The sequence below is a fragment of the Phoca vitulina genome, unplaced genomic scaffold, assembly GCF_004348235.1.
Source record: "Phoca vitulina isolate PV1807 unplaced genomic scaffold, GSC_HSeal_1.0 scaffold10, whole genome shotgun sequence".
In the NCBI taxonomy this organism is placed as follows: Eukaryota; Metazoa; Chordata; class Mammalia; order Carnivora; family Phocidae; genus Phoca; species Phoca vitulina.
This window is the reverse complement of record NW_022589713.1, coordinates 43,912,726-43,929,509: the sequence shown is the minus strand read 5'-3', so window position 1 is coordinate 43,929,509 and position 16,784 is coordinate 43,912,726. Positions and strand designations below refer to the sequence as shown.

The window sequence follows — 16,784 nt, the reverse complement described above, 5'->3', positions numbered from 1 at the left end:
TGTTTGAATATCTGGTGGAAGAGCATTCTAAGCAAAGGACACAGTATGTGCAAAGGCCCTGGGGTAGGAACATGTTCAAGATACAGAGAGGAGGCCAGTGTGGTTGGAGCAGAAGGAACTAGAAGATGTAGGAAATAAAGTCAGAGAGTTAACAGGAAGTAGACAGGACAAGAGGAAACCACTGGAGGGTCTGGACAAAGGAAGGACAGCTGGCTTCTGTTTTAAAGGGTCTACTGTCTAGCTGCAGTGAGAAAAATAAAGTGAAGGGTACAAGGGCAAAAACAGGAAAACCAATTGGTAGGCAATTAGAATCATCCAGATGAGAGGTGCTGGTAGCTTAGATTGAGTGGTAGCATTGGAGGCTGTAAGCATATATTTGAATATGCAGATCCTGCATATATTTGAAAATAGAGCCCACAAGATTGCTGGTGTATGTGGAGTGAGAGACAGGAGGATTCAAGAATTATTCTGAAATTTTGCCTCAGCAACTGGAAGTACAGGGTGGCCATTAACTGAGATGTGAAAACAGCGGAGGAAAAGCGTTTAGTAGGGAGAAGGTTAGGATCCAGACTGCTTTTGAAGAAGGCTGTCCATACCAGCACAAATCCACATGCATGGGGAGAACAGGAGAAAAGAAGGCAGCAACAACATTTTGCACCTGAAATGCTGACCAGCCAGGGGTAATTGACTTAGCAGACCCAAGAAATCCTAACCTAAATCAATGAGGAAATTAAGAATCAACCAATTAAATAGTAGCATCCTCAAAAAGCTCAGGAATTTGTGGATTAGGTACAGCTGGAAGTTGGGTTGGTGGGCATAAAATAAATAAGATTAGTTTAAAGCTGTTTGAGAAGTAGGAGCTCCCTGGATCCCTTCTCCTGCTCTTTGCTGATGAGAGACTACCTCTCCCTAGTGCAGGCAGAGGAACTGAAAGGCACAAATCAGTTGAGGGTGGAGGCATCATACCCCCAAACAGCAGGATTAAGGGAAGTGGGGTGTATTCAGTGTTTAGACTTCAAGCCCTCTACCCCCATTAACCCTGGGGGCTCTGGGCTACCCCTGCCCTCCAGGCAGAACTTTGAAGAGCCTTCTTTTATGGGGAATCCAAGCAGCCCATGAAGGAAAAATGTGTTGTTGGTGGGGTGTCTGGGTGGCTCAGAAGGTTAAGCGTCCGACTCTTGATTTCAGCTCAGGTCATGATCTCAAGGTTCTGAGATTGAGCCCCATGTCGGGCTCACACTGGGCATGAAACCTGCTTAAGATTCTCTCTCTCTCTCTCTCCCTCCCTCTGTCCTTCCCCCACTCTCTTTTTTTTTTTTTTTTTAAGATTTTATTTATTTATTTGAGACAGAGAGAATGAGAGAGAGAGAGAGAGCACATGAGGGGGAGGGGTCAGAGGGAGAAGCAGGCTCCCTGCCGAGCAGGGAGCCCGATGCGGGACTCGATCCAGGGACTCGATCCAGGGACTCCAGGATCATGACCTGAGCCGAAGGCAGTCGCTTAACCAACTGAGCCACCCAGGCGCCCCCCTCCCCCACTCTCTTAAAAAAATGTGTTGTTGGCATTTGGAGTTCCCCAGTAAAATTATCCTATAGTGAAGCTTGAGTCAACTACTGACAACCTCCATTTTCACTTCACCCCCTACCTTAAATATGAGAAGATAAACAAGGATTGCCCAGTGTCTAAGGAGTCTCATCACAGTTTTACAGTGGAGTGTAAAGAAGGAATGCAACTAGATATTTGTATTCTATCAGCCATCTTTACCAAGAGTCTGTCTGTATGTTGTTTGCTTACCTCCCATACCTTTTGCCACCTGCCCTCTTCCTTCCTAAAAAGTAGTGGTGTTCCAAGAGGCCTCTGATTTTGTTGCTTTGCTCTTGTCTATCTAAAACTCACTTCTGAATCATCTTAGAACTTGACCTCTCAGTAGAGGGAGTCTCATTGCCTTTCTCTGCATTTCAGAACCATGGTCAGGGATAAAAATACACTCTGGTGTGAAATGGGCTCCATCACACTATCATAGTATCTATGGCTGCTTTTGCACTACAACGGCAGAGTTGAATAGCTGTGGCTGAGACTGTATGGCCAGCAATGTCTAAAATATTCACTATTAGGCCCTCTGTAAGAAGAGTTTGCAGAGCCCTGATACAGATGGTCCCATTCAGTCCTAACAGCCCTTGAGGTTGACATCTGTCATCCTTGTTTTATCACGAAGGAAGCTGAGGTTGACAGAAAGCACGTAACTTGCTCAGAGTCATAGAAATATTGGTAACATCATCAAAGTGTCTGTTGACAATAGCATATGGTCTCCCATCACAGTCATTTCCCCACCTCCCAGGACCCTCAATGAGGAGATACCATAGGTCAAAGAAATCCAAAGTATTGAAGTGTCAAGCCAGCTAAGACATCATAAGTACTTTTCCTGGAGCTAACGGCCATTCTATGTGTCTCTGTCTCTTTACTTTTTCGGAAGTGACTCTGTCCACTGGTGCAAGAGCACCAACCTCACCGTAGGATCCCAACCAACCCTCCAGCTCTCCCGCAAACCTCCTACATCTCTGCCACCCTTTCCCCAAGCAGACAGCCTGACCTTTCCGAGATAAACTCATTCTACAGTTGAATAGGGAATATCAGTGAGTTCCAACACAGCCATCACAGAGGGTGCTCCTGTCCCACTCTTCCAGAGCTCTGCCAGCCCTCAAGGCTGGAGGAAAAGCCCTCCCCTGTTCCCAGCTCAAATGAGCACAGAGGTGAGAATAAACCAAATCCAACGCTTCTGAGGGAGAGGCTGCCCCAGGCTATGGAGCCCAGTCCTATCAGGTGAATTCATCCCAGGCTGCAGTGCTGAGCTACAGAGCAGTCTCCTCAGAGAAGACCGATTCCACAACTAGAGCTCTTTGAGGGCGGAGGCTGTCTTATTGACCACAGGGCCTTACTTAGGGCAGGGCTTGGCACTTGTAAGCAACAAATGAGAGCTGTAATCATTATGTGTGCATATGAGTTTGCTAAATAAATGAATCAATGAATGATGGTCTCACAACAAATCTCTTAGCACCGGGTAGTTAACCACATCTACAAACTTATAATCTACAAAGTATCTTTCACATCTTCTACCCCAGTGCACACTTCCAGCAATGTTTAGGGAAATACAGAGAGCTCTCAAACCTCAATTTCAGAGAGGAAAGGCCATTAAAAGGTTAAGTAACTCAACCAACATCACACAACCAGAGAGGGACAGAGGGGAGATGTGAACCCAGGGCTGATTCAACAGCCTGTGTTTCTTCCAGCAAAACCACACTGCTTCTCTCTGCCAGAACACAGATGGCCTCCTCACTATGTACATGTCTTTTTTTGCTATCTTTCTCTATCTCTTCCCTTCTCTCTAAGGTCCCCTTTTTCCTCCCTCTTCCTTGTCTCAGGTCCCATAAAAGGATTCCTTGACTGTACTAATGATTAAATATTGTTGCTTTAAAAAAAAGAAAAAGTGTGCTTGCATTTCTACCCAGGGTTTCTCTGCAAAATTTTAATCTAATAACAGTAGGTAAAGAAAACATACAAGGCCACTTGCATTTAAGAACTCCACACGTAATTCTATTTTCTTTACTGAACCACGGTGATTAAATTTTAAATATATTGAGCACGCCTGATTGCTTTTTATGCAATTGTCCTTCAACCTGACCACATTAAAAGTTCACAAGATTTACCTCCCCTAGTAAAAGAGCAAGCTCCATTTACACTGGAAAGCCTTTTTAAAACAATCACATAAATCAAGCAGCGAAACTCAAAAATATGTTCAGTAGACACCTGTGCCCTGGGGCAAGTTCCAAGTACCAGTTATAAGCTCAGCAATCCCAAGAGCCTGCCGGCCACTCTGGGTCAAGTTCACCCAAGACCTGATGCCTATCAGATGTCCTGAGGAATTCATGTCAGGGCCAGGCCAGACAAGCCTTTCCTCCCTTCCAGAGTGCCTCATCAGATTCAGATTCTCTCCTGCTGCAGATTGGACATGAATACGCATAGTGGCCAGCATAGTGGATGTACTGATGCTGGGGTAGGAAATGAAGTTCAAGTGTATGGCAGCAAGGATATTATATGGCTGCCCCTGCCTAGGAACATCCATCCATTCAGCCATCCACCTCTACAGCTCTGCTCTACAACCGGTCCAGGTAGGGACTATCTCCCTTGAATGCCTCATACAGTGCCACCTCAGGCTCATCATTCTCCAGCAGATGCAGATGGTGTGGGATGAGGTACTGAGCAATGAATCCCAGCAAGCATTTCAACAGCTGCTCCTGCACCTCAGAAACGACATGGTTCAGAAGGGGGAATGAACAAGGACTTTCTGTGGTTCTCTTGGAGGCCTGTGGCTATGAAGACATTATGGGGAACTTGCTGGCCACACATCATGGGGGAAAGTGAAAGTGTGAGGATATTCTTCAATTCTCGTGCTTTACTTCATTGTACCTGGGCACAAAGCCTGGGTACACTGCCCCTCATCTTCAGGAACCTCTGGATGACAATGTTGGCTTCGTTAGACAAGTGAATGGGGTCAGTATCAGCCTGCCTCAGCCAATCCAGCCTGAGGCAAAGATTTAGTATATGAAGATGTACTCAACACACAGCGTCATCACCGTAAAGTCAAACTTGCTGATAGAATAAAAATGGCCTCTCAGCACCCCTGTAGGTGCCTATTTCCTGGAAAACTTTGATGGTGATTGTATACTTCACTGTGAAAAGGCTCAGACTCTGAGAGTCTGCCCCACCTGGCATTTTTCTCTGATGCTTTTCTCCCACTCCTCTTCCTCCTCATTCCCCCTCCTCATTCAGGAATGCCTGCAGCAATCCCAGCCAAGTGGTGAAGTGTTCTGAGAGTGCCTTTGGAAGTCCATGACTTTGCCTACACTATCTAGAAGCTTGGTAACTGGCTCCACTGCATAGGACCATATAAGAGCTGAAGCCATCTCCCACATCTTAGAGGTCAAGAACAAGACCTCGGGAAAGCTGTCAGAAATCCTTGCCAGCTGGTCATTGATGGAAAAATGAAACCCCGCAGGAGCTCCTCTGGTAAACCCCAGACTGCTATTCTCTGGAAGAGATTCTCAGTCATGTCAACAGCCTCTACAAAATCAATCAGATCTTAACAAAGTTCCACCCTACCTTCTGCACTCTGGTGAAAACAGCACACAAAGAGGGGGAGACTTCCTTTGGGAGAGATACCAGTGCTATCTATGATTACACCAAAAAATGTATCTGCTTTTACCCGTTCCTGGAGCTTGTTCTGGATTGAGGGGCCCATTAGCTTGACCAGCTCATTTTACAATTGTTCAGCTGTTTCCAGAGTACATAGCTAACATTTTCTTTTAACAGTGGGTCCAGTTCTGTAATATAATGTGAGAATGTATATATAATCTTAGTGTTAGTGAGCTTTCCATGCAAAGGAATATTCTGTCTTCCACGGAGAATAAGGAGTTTAATTATTTATTTTAGGGCATGATGATTTTTTTCTGTCAACTCCTTATACTTAAAGGCAACAGAAGCCTTCACATTTGCTGTGGCCTTACCACGTTCCTTAGATCTGCTATATTTCCCAAGTATTTTCTTGACACTGGACCAATCTTTTGAAAGCACAGAACCCAACACTACCTCTTTGGTTGCTAAACACAAAAAAACAGACCACAAAATACCCCATCCAGGCATTTGGAGTACTGGACAAACTTGTACTGCTGAAGAGCTGGGTGCTACATCCCAGTAGTCCTGACCCATGTCAGAGTCCATCACCTCTTTGGGAACTGGTAGCTGGAAGTGAGGCAACTAATGGGTTGCTAAAACAACAACAACAACAACAAACCCTTCATTTGCTCTTACTAAGGTCCCCATGATTTAATAGGCCAATGTCTTCCTCATGGGCATCTTTCTCATCACAGAATATGCCATCACCTGTGGTTTGTGACCTTACCTTCTGCTCTACAACATAAAAGATCTAAAACTTCGCCATTGATAAAACCTTCAGAGTTCTTTCCTTCTATATGTCTCATCAGCATTTCTGTGACCTAAACATTAGCTCTGACTGAGAAAAGTAAAATCTGCATGGCTCTTCCTTCAGGCAGAAAAAAAAAGATACAAATAAAGACCATTATAAAGTTAAAAAGAAACATTATGTCTGCCAACCAATACTACACCTGTATAGTGTCATAATAACCTTCTTTGAGCACTACCGCTTTCTTACTCATGTAGAAACTTTGTTCTCTAAAATCAAGGACTCTCAGAATGAAACAGTTTCTTTTTGTAAGATTTTATTTGAGAGAGAGAGCACGAGGGGGAGGAGGGGCAGAGGGAGAGGGAGAAACAGACTCCCCGCTGAGCAGTGAGCCAGATGATCATGACCTGAGCCTAAGGCAGACGCTTAACCGAATGAGCCACCAGGCGCCCCGAGAATGAAACAGTTTCAATTAACCACTCAGATGCAAAGCTTCAGAAAAGGGGTTTCTACACAAAATTCTCAGACACAGGACCATGGGTCCATTTTGCTATCTAGGACTGATGTTGACCCCTTTACACAGTCCTGCTTTGCATCGAGCCTATCAAAACAGTGTTTCACTTAAATTTCATCTAAACTTTACATCTGCCCACAATTCTGTAGCTCAGTCTTTTCCTTCGTTTGGTTAAATGACCCATGGTGTCTCTGGTGTGCAGTCTCCCTCATTACAATGAATCAACGCACCTGATTTTGCAGGACTACAGGTTTATTCCTGATGGCTTTGGGTTGCTTGGGCTGAGACACTGTCTTGCTCGGCTTTGGGGCTCCTAAGATGAAAATTTTGAAAGTAGATGTAACATGCACTTTTTTTTCACTCTAAATATGTCGTGCCAGGTAGGCTTATGACTACCATGCCAGTTTGGTCATAACTGGGATGTGTTCACATCTCGGAAAGGTTACAGGAACAAGAAAGAAGTCAGGGTTCTAGGTAGCTTTCGGTTCACTTCTTGAACAGGCTTAGATTTCTCTTTTGGGAACTCGACAAACATTTTGTCTGCTAAACTGACGCTTCCATCCCCCGTGACTGAAAGAAACAAAGGAGACACACCTACTCAGCTGAAGCTGACAGGTACTCTGGGATCCAGCTGATTACAGGAGTACAGCTCTGGACACGCTGACACCCGCAGGGACTCTAAGGGGAACTGGGCGTGTTGCTGCCGTCCTCCGCGTCCCCCAGCCGGGACCTGGGACCAGCTCTACCTCTCTGTTCGGTGCTCCCTGGCAGAAAACCAAAGCGGGGCGCCCGTCTTTGCCCCTCACATCCATCTCTGGCCACAAGCAAGCGCAGGGGGGCGCAACTTCAGCCGGACATAACTTCCAAAATAGCCCACGCGAATGACCCCCGAAGGATCCAAGCCTAAGAGTGCCTGCAGGTTGCCACGTTTGTTAACAGGCACGGCCCTCAGCTAGCCCTTCCTCTCGGTGATTGGACGAGCAGAGACGGCGTAGGGCGGGAAGCGTGGCTCCGCAGGGAGGAGCCGGATAAACTACTGGGCGTGTCCATGACGCCATATTGGGTCCTGGCGTGGTGCTGAAGTTGCCCTTCCTCCCGGTGATTGGACGAGCCCGTTGGGGGTCCTGGAAGGGGCGTACCCAGCCAACTTGAGCTGTGCGCTTGGTCTGGTCGTCTGGTTTCTGAGGTCTGTAGCTGTTGATTTTCTTGCTCATTCCTGGACACCCGCCACCTCGCGAGGTACATAAGTCTTAGTTGGACTTACCTTCCCATTCTAATGGAGCTTCGACGAAATCTGAAAACCTCCTTGGGAGTTGCTTGGGGAGGGGTCTTTAGAAGCTTCTTCATGGACGTGGTGTCATTCTTCAGGGAGAGTGGGGATCATATCCTTGGAAGAGGGGACACAACTGCATGAGTAGCCGCGAGACTTATAGCTACAACGGGATTAGGAGTGAGGGATGCAGAATTGCTGGGGGAAAAACCTAGGAAGGTGTTGGGGTGAGATTTTGGGGGTCCTTGAATGCCAGGCTAGGGAGTTTGGACTTTATCCCGTAGAATAGGGGATAAAAATGAACATTTGGAGAACTTTAAACAGGGGTGACATGATCAGATAGTGAAATTTATTTTTATTTTTATTTTTATTTTTTTAAGATTTTATTTATTTGACAGAGAGAGACACAGTGAGAGAGGGAACACAAGCAGGGGGAGTGGGAGACGGAGAAGCAGGCCTCCCACCAAGCAGGGAGCCCAATGCGGGACTCAATCCCAGGACCCTGGGACCATGACCTGAACTGAAGGCAGACGCTCAACGACTGAGCCACCCAGGCACCCCCAGATAGTGAAATTTAGAAAAATAATTCTGTAACTGGAGGATCCCAAGGTATTTCTTCAAGTGTGTTTCAGTGAACCAGTTGGGGAGCTTGTTTTTAAATGCAGATTCTTGCCCCTCCCTAGACCTGCAAATCAGATTACGCGCAAATCTGAGAGTAAAGATTTGAATTGCCACAAGCTGAACACACTGGTGTAACCAACACCTAGATTAAGAGACATCACCAACAGCTCAGAAGCCTCTTACTCCCCAGCCACTGCTGCCTGCACCAAGGTTAAACATGATCATTACTTCTAACAATCATAGATTGCTTGTTTTGAATTTTATATAAATTAAATCATACAGCATATACTCTTTGTATCTGGCTTATTTCGGTGTTATGTGTAAATTCATCAGTATCGTTCCTTATAGTTGCTGTTGACTCCATTCCTAACAACTTTTATCCATTCTCTTACTTATGGCTTTTGAGTAGTTTCCAGTTTGGGGCTTATTAGCAGAAAAAAAGTGCTGCTATGAACTTTCTTATTCATGCCTTTTGCTTTGAAAATTATAAAGCAAGAGGGCACCTGGGTGGCTCAGTCGTTAAGCATCTGCCTTCGGCTCAGGTCATGATCCCAGGGTCCTGGGATCGAGCCCCACATCGGGCTCCCTGCTCAGCGGGAAGCCTGCTTGTCTCTCTCCCTCTCCCCCTGCTTGTGTTCCCTCTCTCACTGTGTCTCTGTCAAAAAAAATAAATAAAATCTTAAAAAAAAAAAAAAGGAAATTATAAAGCAAGATCCCAAGGTCTAAATACTAATTCATTCACTACCTATTTATTGAGGCTACTGTACAAAGAAAAAAATGGCCAAAGTCCTGCCCTCATGGAATTTATTCCAACTGGTACAAAACTATTATCTGTGGACAGAGAAATAAGTCAAACAATTGCAATTGTGATGATAGCTCTGAGGAAATAAAGAAATTGAGCTAAGACAGGAGGAAGGGGACTAACCTATTTTTTTATGTGATAGGTTAAGTCTCTTAGAAGAGATATCTGGGAAAAAATACAAGAGATGGCTGGCACTGCCATGCATTGAGTATGAACAGAGGTGAGAGCATTCCTGGCAGGACGAGTCACCATGTGAAAAACTCACAGACAAGGAGAGAACTTAGCCTGTTCAAGACCAGTGTAGCTGAGGCACAATAAGGATGGGAAAGGAGGGATGACACAGGTGTGTTTGAATATAGGAGCATATGATGCAGGGCTTTATAGGCTAGAGTAAGAAGTTTAGATTTTATTTTTTTTATTTTTTTTTTAAGATTTTATTTATTTGAGAGAGAGAGAGCACAAGCGGGAGGAGGGGCAGAGGGAGAAACAGACTCCCCTGCCTAGCAGGGAGCCCAATGTGGGGCTCTGTCCCACGACCGCAGGATCATGACCTGAGCACCCCTAGATTTTATTTGAAAATACTGTAGAAAACCACTGAAGTGTTTTAACAATAAAGTGATGTTATCTGATTTATTTTTTTTTAAGATCCCTATGTCTGATGAGCAGAGAATAGATTAAGGGAAGCAGTGGAGAAAGCAGGTCATTTAGGAGGCTGGTAGAACAGTCCTGGAAAATACTGGCATAGAGTTTAGAAGAAAGGACTGAAAGACATTTGGGAATTGCCAGTACAACGATCTCCTTAATCCAGCGATGAAAGGTTAACACTGTATATTTAGGCAAAGAGATATCCTATGCGTGTATTCTTATGTTTTGCATCAAGGGCACAGCATTTCTACCAAAAATGCATAATCTGAATCTGATCATGGGGCAAACTACAAGGCCATATTGAAAGACAGTCTATAGGGGCACCTGGGTGGCTCAGTCGTTAAGCGTCTGCCTTCAGCTCGGGTTGTGATCCCAGGGTCCTGGGATCAAGCCCCGCATCGGGCTTCCTGCTCAGCGGGAGGCCTGCTTCTCCCTCTCCCACTGCCCCTGCTTGTGTTCCTGCTCTCGCTGTCTCTCTCTGTCAAATAAATAAATTTAAAAATCTTTAAAAAAAAAAAGTCTATAAACCAATTTGCCTGTATTTTAAAATGTCAGTATTATGAAAGACAAAGATGTAGGAACTATTATAGATATTAAGACTAGACATCACAGCTTCCAACTTGTAACCCTCCATTAGATCATGAAGCAGGAAACAAAATTTTCCTTTATTTGCACTAAAGGACATAAGTGGGACAACTGATAACATGTGAATAAAACTACAGAATAAATGATAGATTATGTTAGTATAATTTTCCTGATTTTGATCATTGTAGTGATTATGTAAGATAATGTCCTCATTTTTTAGGAAATGGCTGTTAAGAGATAAAGGAACATTTTGTCTAACATCCTTTCAAATGATTCAGAAAAAAAATGATAGAACAGGGGCACCTGGGTGGCTCAGTTGGTTAAGCGACTGCCTTCTGCTCAGGTCCTGATCCGGGAGTCCCAGGATGGAGTCCTGCATAGGGCTCCCTGCTCAGCAGGGAGTCTGCTTCTCCCTCTGATCCTCCTCCCTCTCATGCTATCATTCTCTTTCTCTCAATAAATAAATAAAAATCTTAAAAAAAAAATGACAGAACAATAAAGCAAACATAAAATGTTAACATTTGGGGAGAAGTGCCTGGGTGATTTAGTCCTTAAGCATCAGACCCTTGGTTTCTGCTCAGTTCATGACTTCAGGGCTGTGAGATCAAGCCCCACGTCGGGCTCTGCATTGGGTGTGGAGCCTGCTTAGGATTCTCTTTCTCCCTCTGCGTCTGTCTCTCTCTTTCAATAAATAAATTCCCTCTGCGTCTCTCTCTCTCTCAATAAATACATACATACACACATACATAAGTATGTATATATTTGGGGAATCTAAGCATTTATGGGAATTATTTGTACTAGTTTTGCAACTTTTCTTTTAAGTCTTAACTACTTTAAAATAAAATGTTAACAGAATTGCTGGGATCACTTAGAGAAAAAAATCTAGTACTAAGCCATGAGTAACAACATTTAGACCAAAATCTGAAATACTTATGAGTAACAGAAGGAAAAACGGAAGAACGTTAAAAGAAGTAAAATGAAATGTGGACACAGTTATAATGAAAGGCATAGCTTCTGTGCTCTTCTTCACCCTAAAGTCCTAAGAGATGACCTGCCTCCCGCTAGACAAGACGTACCACCAACGCTAATCTCACTGCTTGCTGCTGTGAAAAGGTAGCAAACCTCCGACAGGCTCCCGCCATGTTTTCCCAGTGAGCATGCGTGCACGTATGCACGTACTACCCCAACCAATCGGTGCTCACGTCGACGACTCGTTAATCGCAGGGGCGGGGCGGCCTTCTACACATGCGCACGGTCCGGCGGGCCGCCTTCCTTCTCGCCGAGTGCCACCAACATGGTGAGTATTGCCGTTCGGGGCTCCTGGTCTGGCGGCCATGCCGCTCCACTTCCGCCTGGTAGGGGAAACGAAAGCTTGGGACGACCCCCATCGGATCTTAGGTAGCGTGCGGTGAGGGTCCCTGGGCGGGGGGACCACGGAATTTAGGAGCTTCCCGGGCGCGCGGCCGACGAGCGCGTGGAGGGCTGTGCAGGCCCGGCACGCCGTGGGCCTCGCGTGCGCGCCGTGGCCGCCAGAGCTAGAAAGCTGGAGCGGCCCGGGACGTACCGGGGCCCACCGGGGCCCAGCCGGACTGGGGCTTTGGAGGCCCCATACGCCTGGAGGCCAGCGGGAACCCGGCTTTTGCCGCTGCCGGCTCTGCGTATTTCGTCCATCCATCAGGTCGTCCCATGGCACTTGGGCGTGTTCCCCCAAGGTTCTTTTTCGCTATACTTAGTTACACTGCCTTTGAACAGCAAAACCTTATAAACAAATGAGTATTTTTAATAAGTCTCATTCTCTCCCTTCCCCTCGATTTTAGGTGTTCAGGCGTTTCGTGGAGGTTGGCCGGGTGGCCTACGTCTCCTTTGGGCCTCATGCTGGGAAGCTGGTCGCAATTGTAGATGTTATTGATCAGAACAGGGTAAGTGTAAGGAAAAGTGTCAGTTTCACATGTTATGTCTGATATGCAGTATAGATGGTAATTTTCCCAACGGCCCTCTAAGGTAGGAATATTGCGGGTGGTGGGTTTATTTTACCATTGAGGAGACAGGCAGTGCGAAATGGGGATTTCAAGCACAGACTTGAGTTGGCCAATATTACTGAGTTTGAGTATTACCTCTGCCACTTAAGGCATACCTTTTAACAAATTATGGGTTGAAACATTGGTGAGGTTTAAATGAGTTCGTCTGTGTAAAGCGAGTTTAGAACAAAGCCAGGCATATAGCCTTCTATGCCCTTGTATGCTACTGTTGGTATTTGAGGACCACAAACTAAGGGATTGACCAAAGATTGTGAATGAACATAACGTTGATTGTTGGAAACATAAGGATTAAAGACTTAAAAATTTTTGTCCAGTAAGTTACATGGAGTTAGGTTATAGGCTACACTACTAATAGTTTTATCTTTCTTAAAAGCATTTAAGTAGTAGAGATTTGGTGATTCTGAAAAGACCTATATATAGACGATCTGCTTGGGTTGCTATTATGTTCTGCACTGAGATTTTTTTATCTTACTTGTTCTAGGCTTTGGTTGATGGACCTTGCACTCAGGTAAGGAGACAGGCTATGCCTTTCAAGTGCATGCAGCTCACTGACTTCATCCTCAAATTCCCTCACAGGTAACTATCCACCACCCAATACCCCTCCCTTAGCTTTGCTTATATACTGGTAAAAGTTTGCTTAGATTAATTCAAAAAAGTTTTGCTATCTTGTTTGTTTCTTGAGAATGTAGTATACAGTGTTGAAGAGTAAGCAATTCAGAAGAGGGATTTTCAGAATAGAAGTAGGTGGCCATTGTTTACTTTTTAAATGCCCTGTGATTATCTTTCCACCCTGCCAGTTCTCTGGCTTTGTCTTTATCCAGATTTGCCGTCCTTTTTCTTGTCCCCTTTCAGGATTTTCACAACAAAGACCTTCCTAAGGAATTCTGGTCTCCCAAACATGTTTTAGTCACCTTTAGCTTCAAAACAAAAATACTAATTCTTTTCTCTCACAATACTGGTTGTCATTAGTTGAGCTTTTAGTGTTTGTCAGTTATTAAGTATTTGACGTATGTCATCTTGTTTTGATAGCTACTAAGGAGGTTCTATTCCCGACTCCTTATAGGGAATTGAGGGAATCAGTAGTGATTCTTTTTTGATGTGATGTAGATTATGGAAGTTAAAACACTGTGGTGGTTACTCTCGGTACCGTCGCAGACAGCCGCAGTGGAACATGTGTTGTAACATGTCCTGCTGGTTTATTTCTTAAGCATGCAGGGTTTTGATACTTGAAATATTTGAAAGAAACTTCAAAATGGTTATAATTAGATTTTGTGGTGTTTGGCCACATCTCCTTAAGCATTATTGTACAGAAGGCCTGAGGATTAGCTTTACCTCATTCTTTATGAAAAGGAGATTGCTTTGTATACATCCACTACAGTAGAGTGATGTTATATGCAAGATCAGAGGTAATTTTTAAATACAGAAAATGAGCTGATTTGCATTTTTTATTAAAATGGTGTGTTTGAGGGGCTCCTGGCTGACTTAGTCCGTAGACCATGTGACTCTTAATCTTGGGGTTGTGAGTTTAAGCCCCACGTTGGACCTAGAGCTTACTTTAAAAATAAATAAAATCATGTGTTTGGGATTGTAAGACATCCTGGTTTAGTGAACAACATTCAAGTAAGACATAGTGTGCCAAGTGGTATGTGGCATATGGTGTCACCTAGGGCTGGAGGTATAATGAATGAGAAAGGTGCTTTTGACATAATTTTGCTTATGCTTTTTAACTTAAGGGAGTATAAATTGTGCTTTCAGAGGGCTCAAAGCTGTCCTTGGATCTGTGTGGCTTCAAAGCTGATTTCTTAATCTGATCTTGGCTCTTTCCTAGTGCCCGCCAGAAGTATGTCCGACAAGCCTGGCAGAAGGCAGATATCAATACAAAATGGGCAGCCACAAGATGGGCCAAGAAGATTGAAGCCAGAGAAAGGGTAATGGCTTAGGGTCATTTGAATTGTGACCTTTTCTTTTTTGGAGGGGTGATAGGTGGCATGAGTGATTATTTATTTTTAACAGAAAGCCAAGATGACAGATTTTGATCGTTATAAAGTCATGAAGGCAAAGAAAATGGTAAGTTTTTAAATTAATACAGGATTTTTATATTCTAACCCTAAACTTGTCTGGAATTCTGCTTGCCCAAGCTTGGTAGATCAAAGTTGAATTCATAGGGGTTTTAGACATAAGGTTTGTTTTCTTGCATATGTATTCTCTATATATAGGATGAACAACAAAAGAGTTTTTTGTGTGCATACATGATAAATAACTTACATTGAAATTTTTCAGAGGAACAGAATAATCAAGCTTGAAGTTAGGAAGCTACAAAAAGCAGCTCTCATGAAAGCGTCTCCTAAAAAAGCACCTGCTGCTAAGGGTGCAGCTGCAGCAGCTGCTGCAAAGGTTCCAGCCAAAAAGATGGCCGCTGTGGGCAAGAAGGCTCCAGCCCAGAAGGTTCCTGCCCCGAAAGCTGCAGGCCAGAAGGCAGCACCTCCAAAGGCTCAGAAGGGTCAGAAAGCTCCAGCTCAGAAAGCACCTGCTCCAAAGGCATCTGGCAAGAAAGCATAAAGAGCATACGAGGCTATTAAAAACAAGTAATAAAGGTTCTTTTTGACACGCTGGCAAGTGTACTTGATCTGTGGCATAAAGTCTATTGCTAGGGTCAGGACTATGGAGCAGATTGATAGGATTGTTGATGTTACCGTTAGAGTATTGTTTTTTTAGCCCCGGTCTGTCCAGTATAAAGCCATCACAAAGTCATAACTAGTGTGCTCATGGGAAATGGATCGTTTATAGCACTGGGTGAGTTTTTCCCCTTGTACAAATATATTTCCTATAAAGTCCCAGCAGATTTTGATGCTTAAGAGGTTAGTAAATTTTCTTTAAAAAAATAAACTGTAGGAAACCAAGACAAGTAAACAAAATAACGTTGGTATGATAAAGTTTTTCTGTCATTATTTCCTTTTATTTCTAACCAAAAGCTGGTTTCTGAGCCTCACTGGGATTCATGGGGACAAAACTCATTTTGCTTGGTGATACTAATAGGCAAGTGATGCGGTGTAGATAGGGGTAATGCAGGCAGTTTGGGGTTACCCAGCCTTTCCTGAAGGGTGGGGAGTTGTCTAGGTAAATGGGGATTTTAAGCTACAAGAAGGCTGGTATGTAGGTTGGGAATGTGGGCTGGCTAGAGAGACCCCAGAACAAGGTGTCGGGTTAGTGTTAGATATATGAGTGTAATGAGCCATTGAGCATTTCCAAATGGTGATCCCTCAGATTTAGGTCATGCTGTTGGGACTGAATCTTAAGGGAAGGGTACTGGGAAGGTCAAAGGTGGTACCAGGTTTGGCAGTGTTCCTCACCTTGACGGTGGTCCAAACCAAGAGGCAGTAGTGCCACCATTTAGTAGGCCTTCATGGTTTGGGCTAGAAGGAAAGTAAGAAAGCCAAATGTGCTAACAGTTTCTGGTTTGTACTTTTGGCTCATTGTGGAAGAAGAGAGCTGGAGCAAGGTTACTCCGGGAATATGAGTTTTAAGGCACCACACAGACTTCCCAGTCTGGTAGATAATGGGTGCTGACAACCTGCGTTCAGGTCCTGGCTCTGCTGCTGAAATGCTGTGTGGTTTAAGCATGTTCGTATCTTCAAGCCTGGTTGCCTCCTATGCGGTGTACTTTTGTGGAGTAGGGAAGTAAATCATGATTGGACAGCCCAGTGACTGGTTCATAGCAGTATCCGGGATAGTTGTGACAGCTCTTAAAAGACAGATTTGGGGTTCATGGGTATGTAAGCAGTCACTCAAGATTGCCCAGGGACAGAGACAGAGATTGGGAAGGAGTGATCAGAGGTGGGAAACCAGGAGGAGGACATGGAAGCCACGGAAAGTATGTTGGTTATTGTCAAGGTGTGAGGGATAGAGGGCAGTGAGGGAAGAAGTGTTCCATGGAGTTTGGAGGTTTTAATTTTGTAAAGGAGTGATGGGCATGTTTGGATGCTTCTGGAAAAGCAACTAATTGGAGGAAAGGAATTCCGTTTTTGAGGAAAGAGGACAGAATGGAGCCTAGAGAAAAGGAGGGATTGATAACGTTTGCATGAGGAGGAAAAAGAAGGGTTTAGAAGCTTAATTTGTAGTTGGGCTGTCAGAAAATCACTCAATGGCTTGTTACACTCATGAATCTAACACCAACCTGCCACCTTGTTCTGGTGTCTCTAAGCCAGTCCACATTCCCAACCTTCATACCAGCCTTCTTATATCAGAGATCTCTGATCTCTGAATTTCTCCAGTTAGAAAACAAGGCCACATGCTGAGAAAGGGGGATGAGGGAATGTAGATTTGCAGAGAAT

General features: G+C 44.4%; 1 protein-coding gene across 1 annotated transcript; it reads left to right on the top strand.

Annotated features, from left to right (window-relative positions):
* The first annotated feature begins 11,464 nt into the window (after positions 1-11,464).
* Positions 11,465-15,072, top strand: RPL14 (ribosomal protein L14). The gene is made up of 6 exons (XM_032408941.1): positions 11,465-11,711; positions 12,232-12,333; positions 12,935-13,029; positions 14,282-14,381; positions 14,467-14,520; positions 14,734-15,072. Exons 1-6 carry the CDS (start codon positions 11,709-11,711, stop codon positions 15,010-15,012), a joined length of 633 nt encoding a protein of 210 aa, XP_032264832.1. The 5' UTR covers positions 11,465-11,708; the 3' UTR covers positions 15,013-15,072.
* Positions 15,073-16,784: the final 1,712 nt, after the last annotated feature.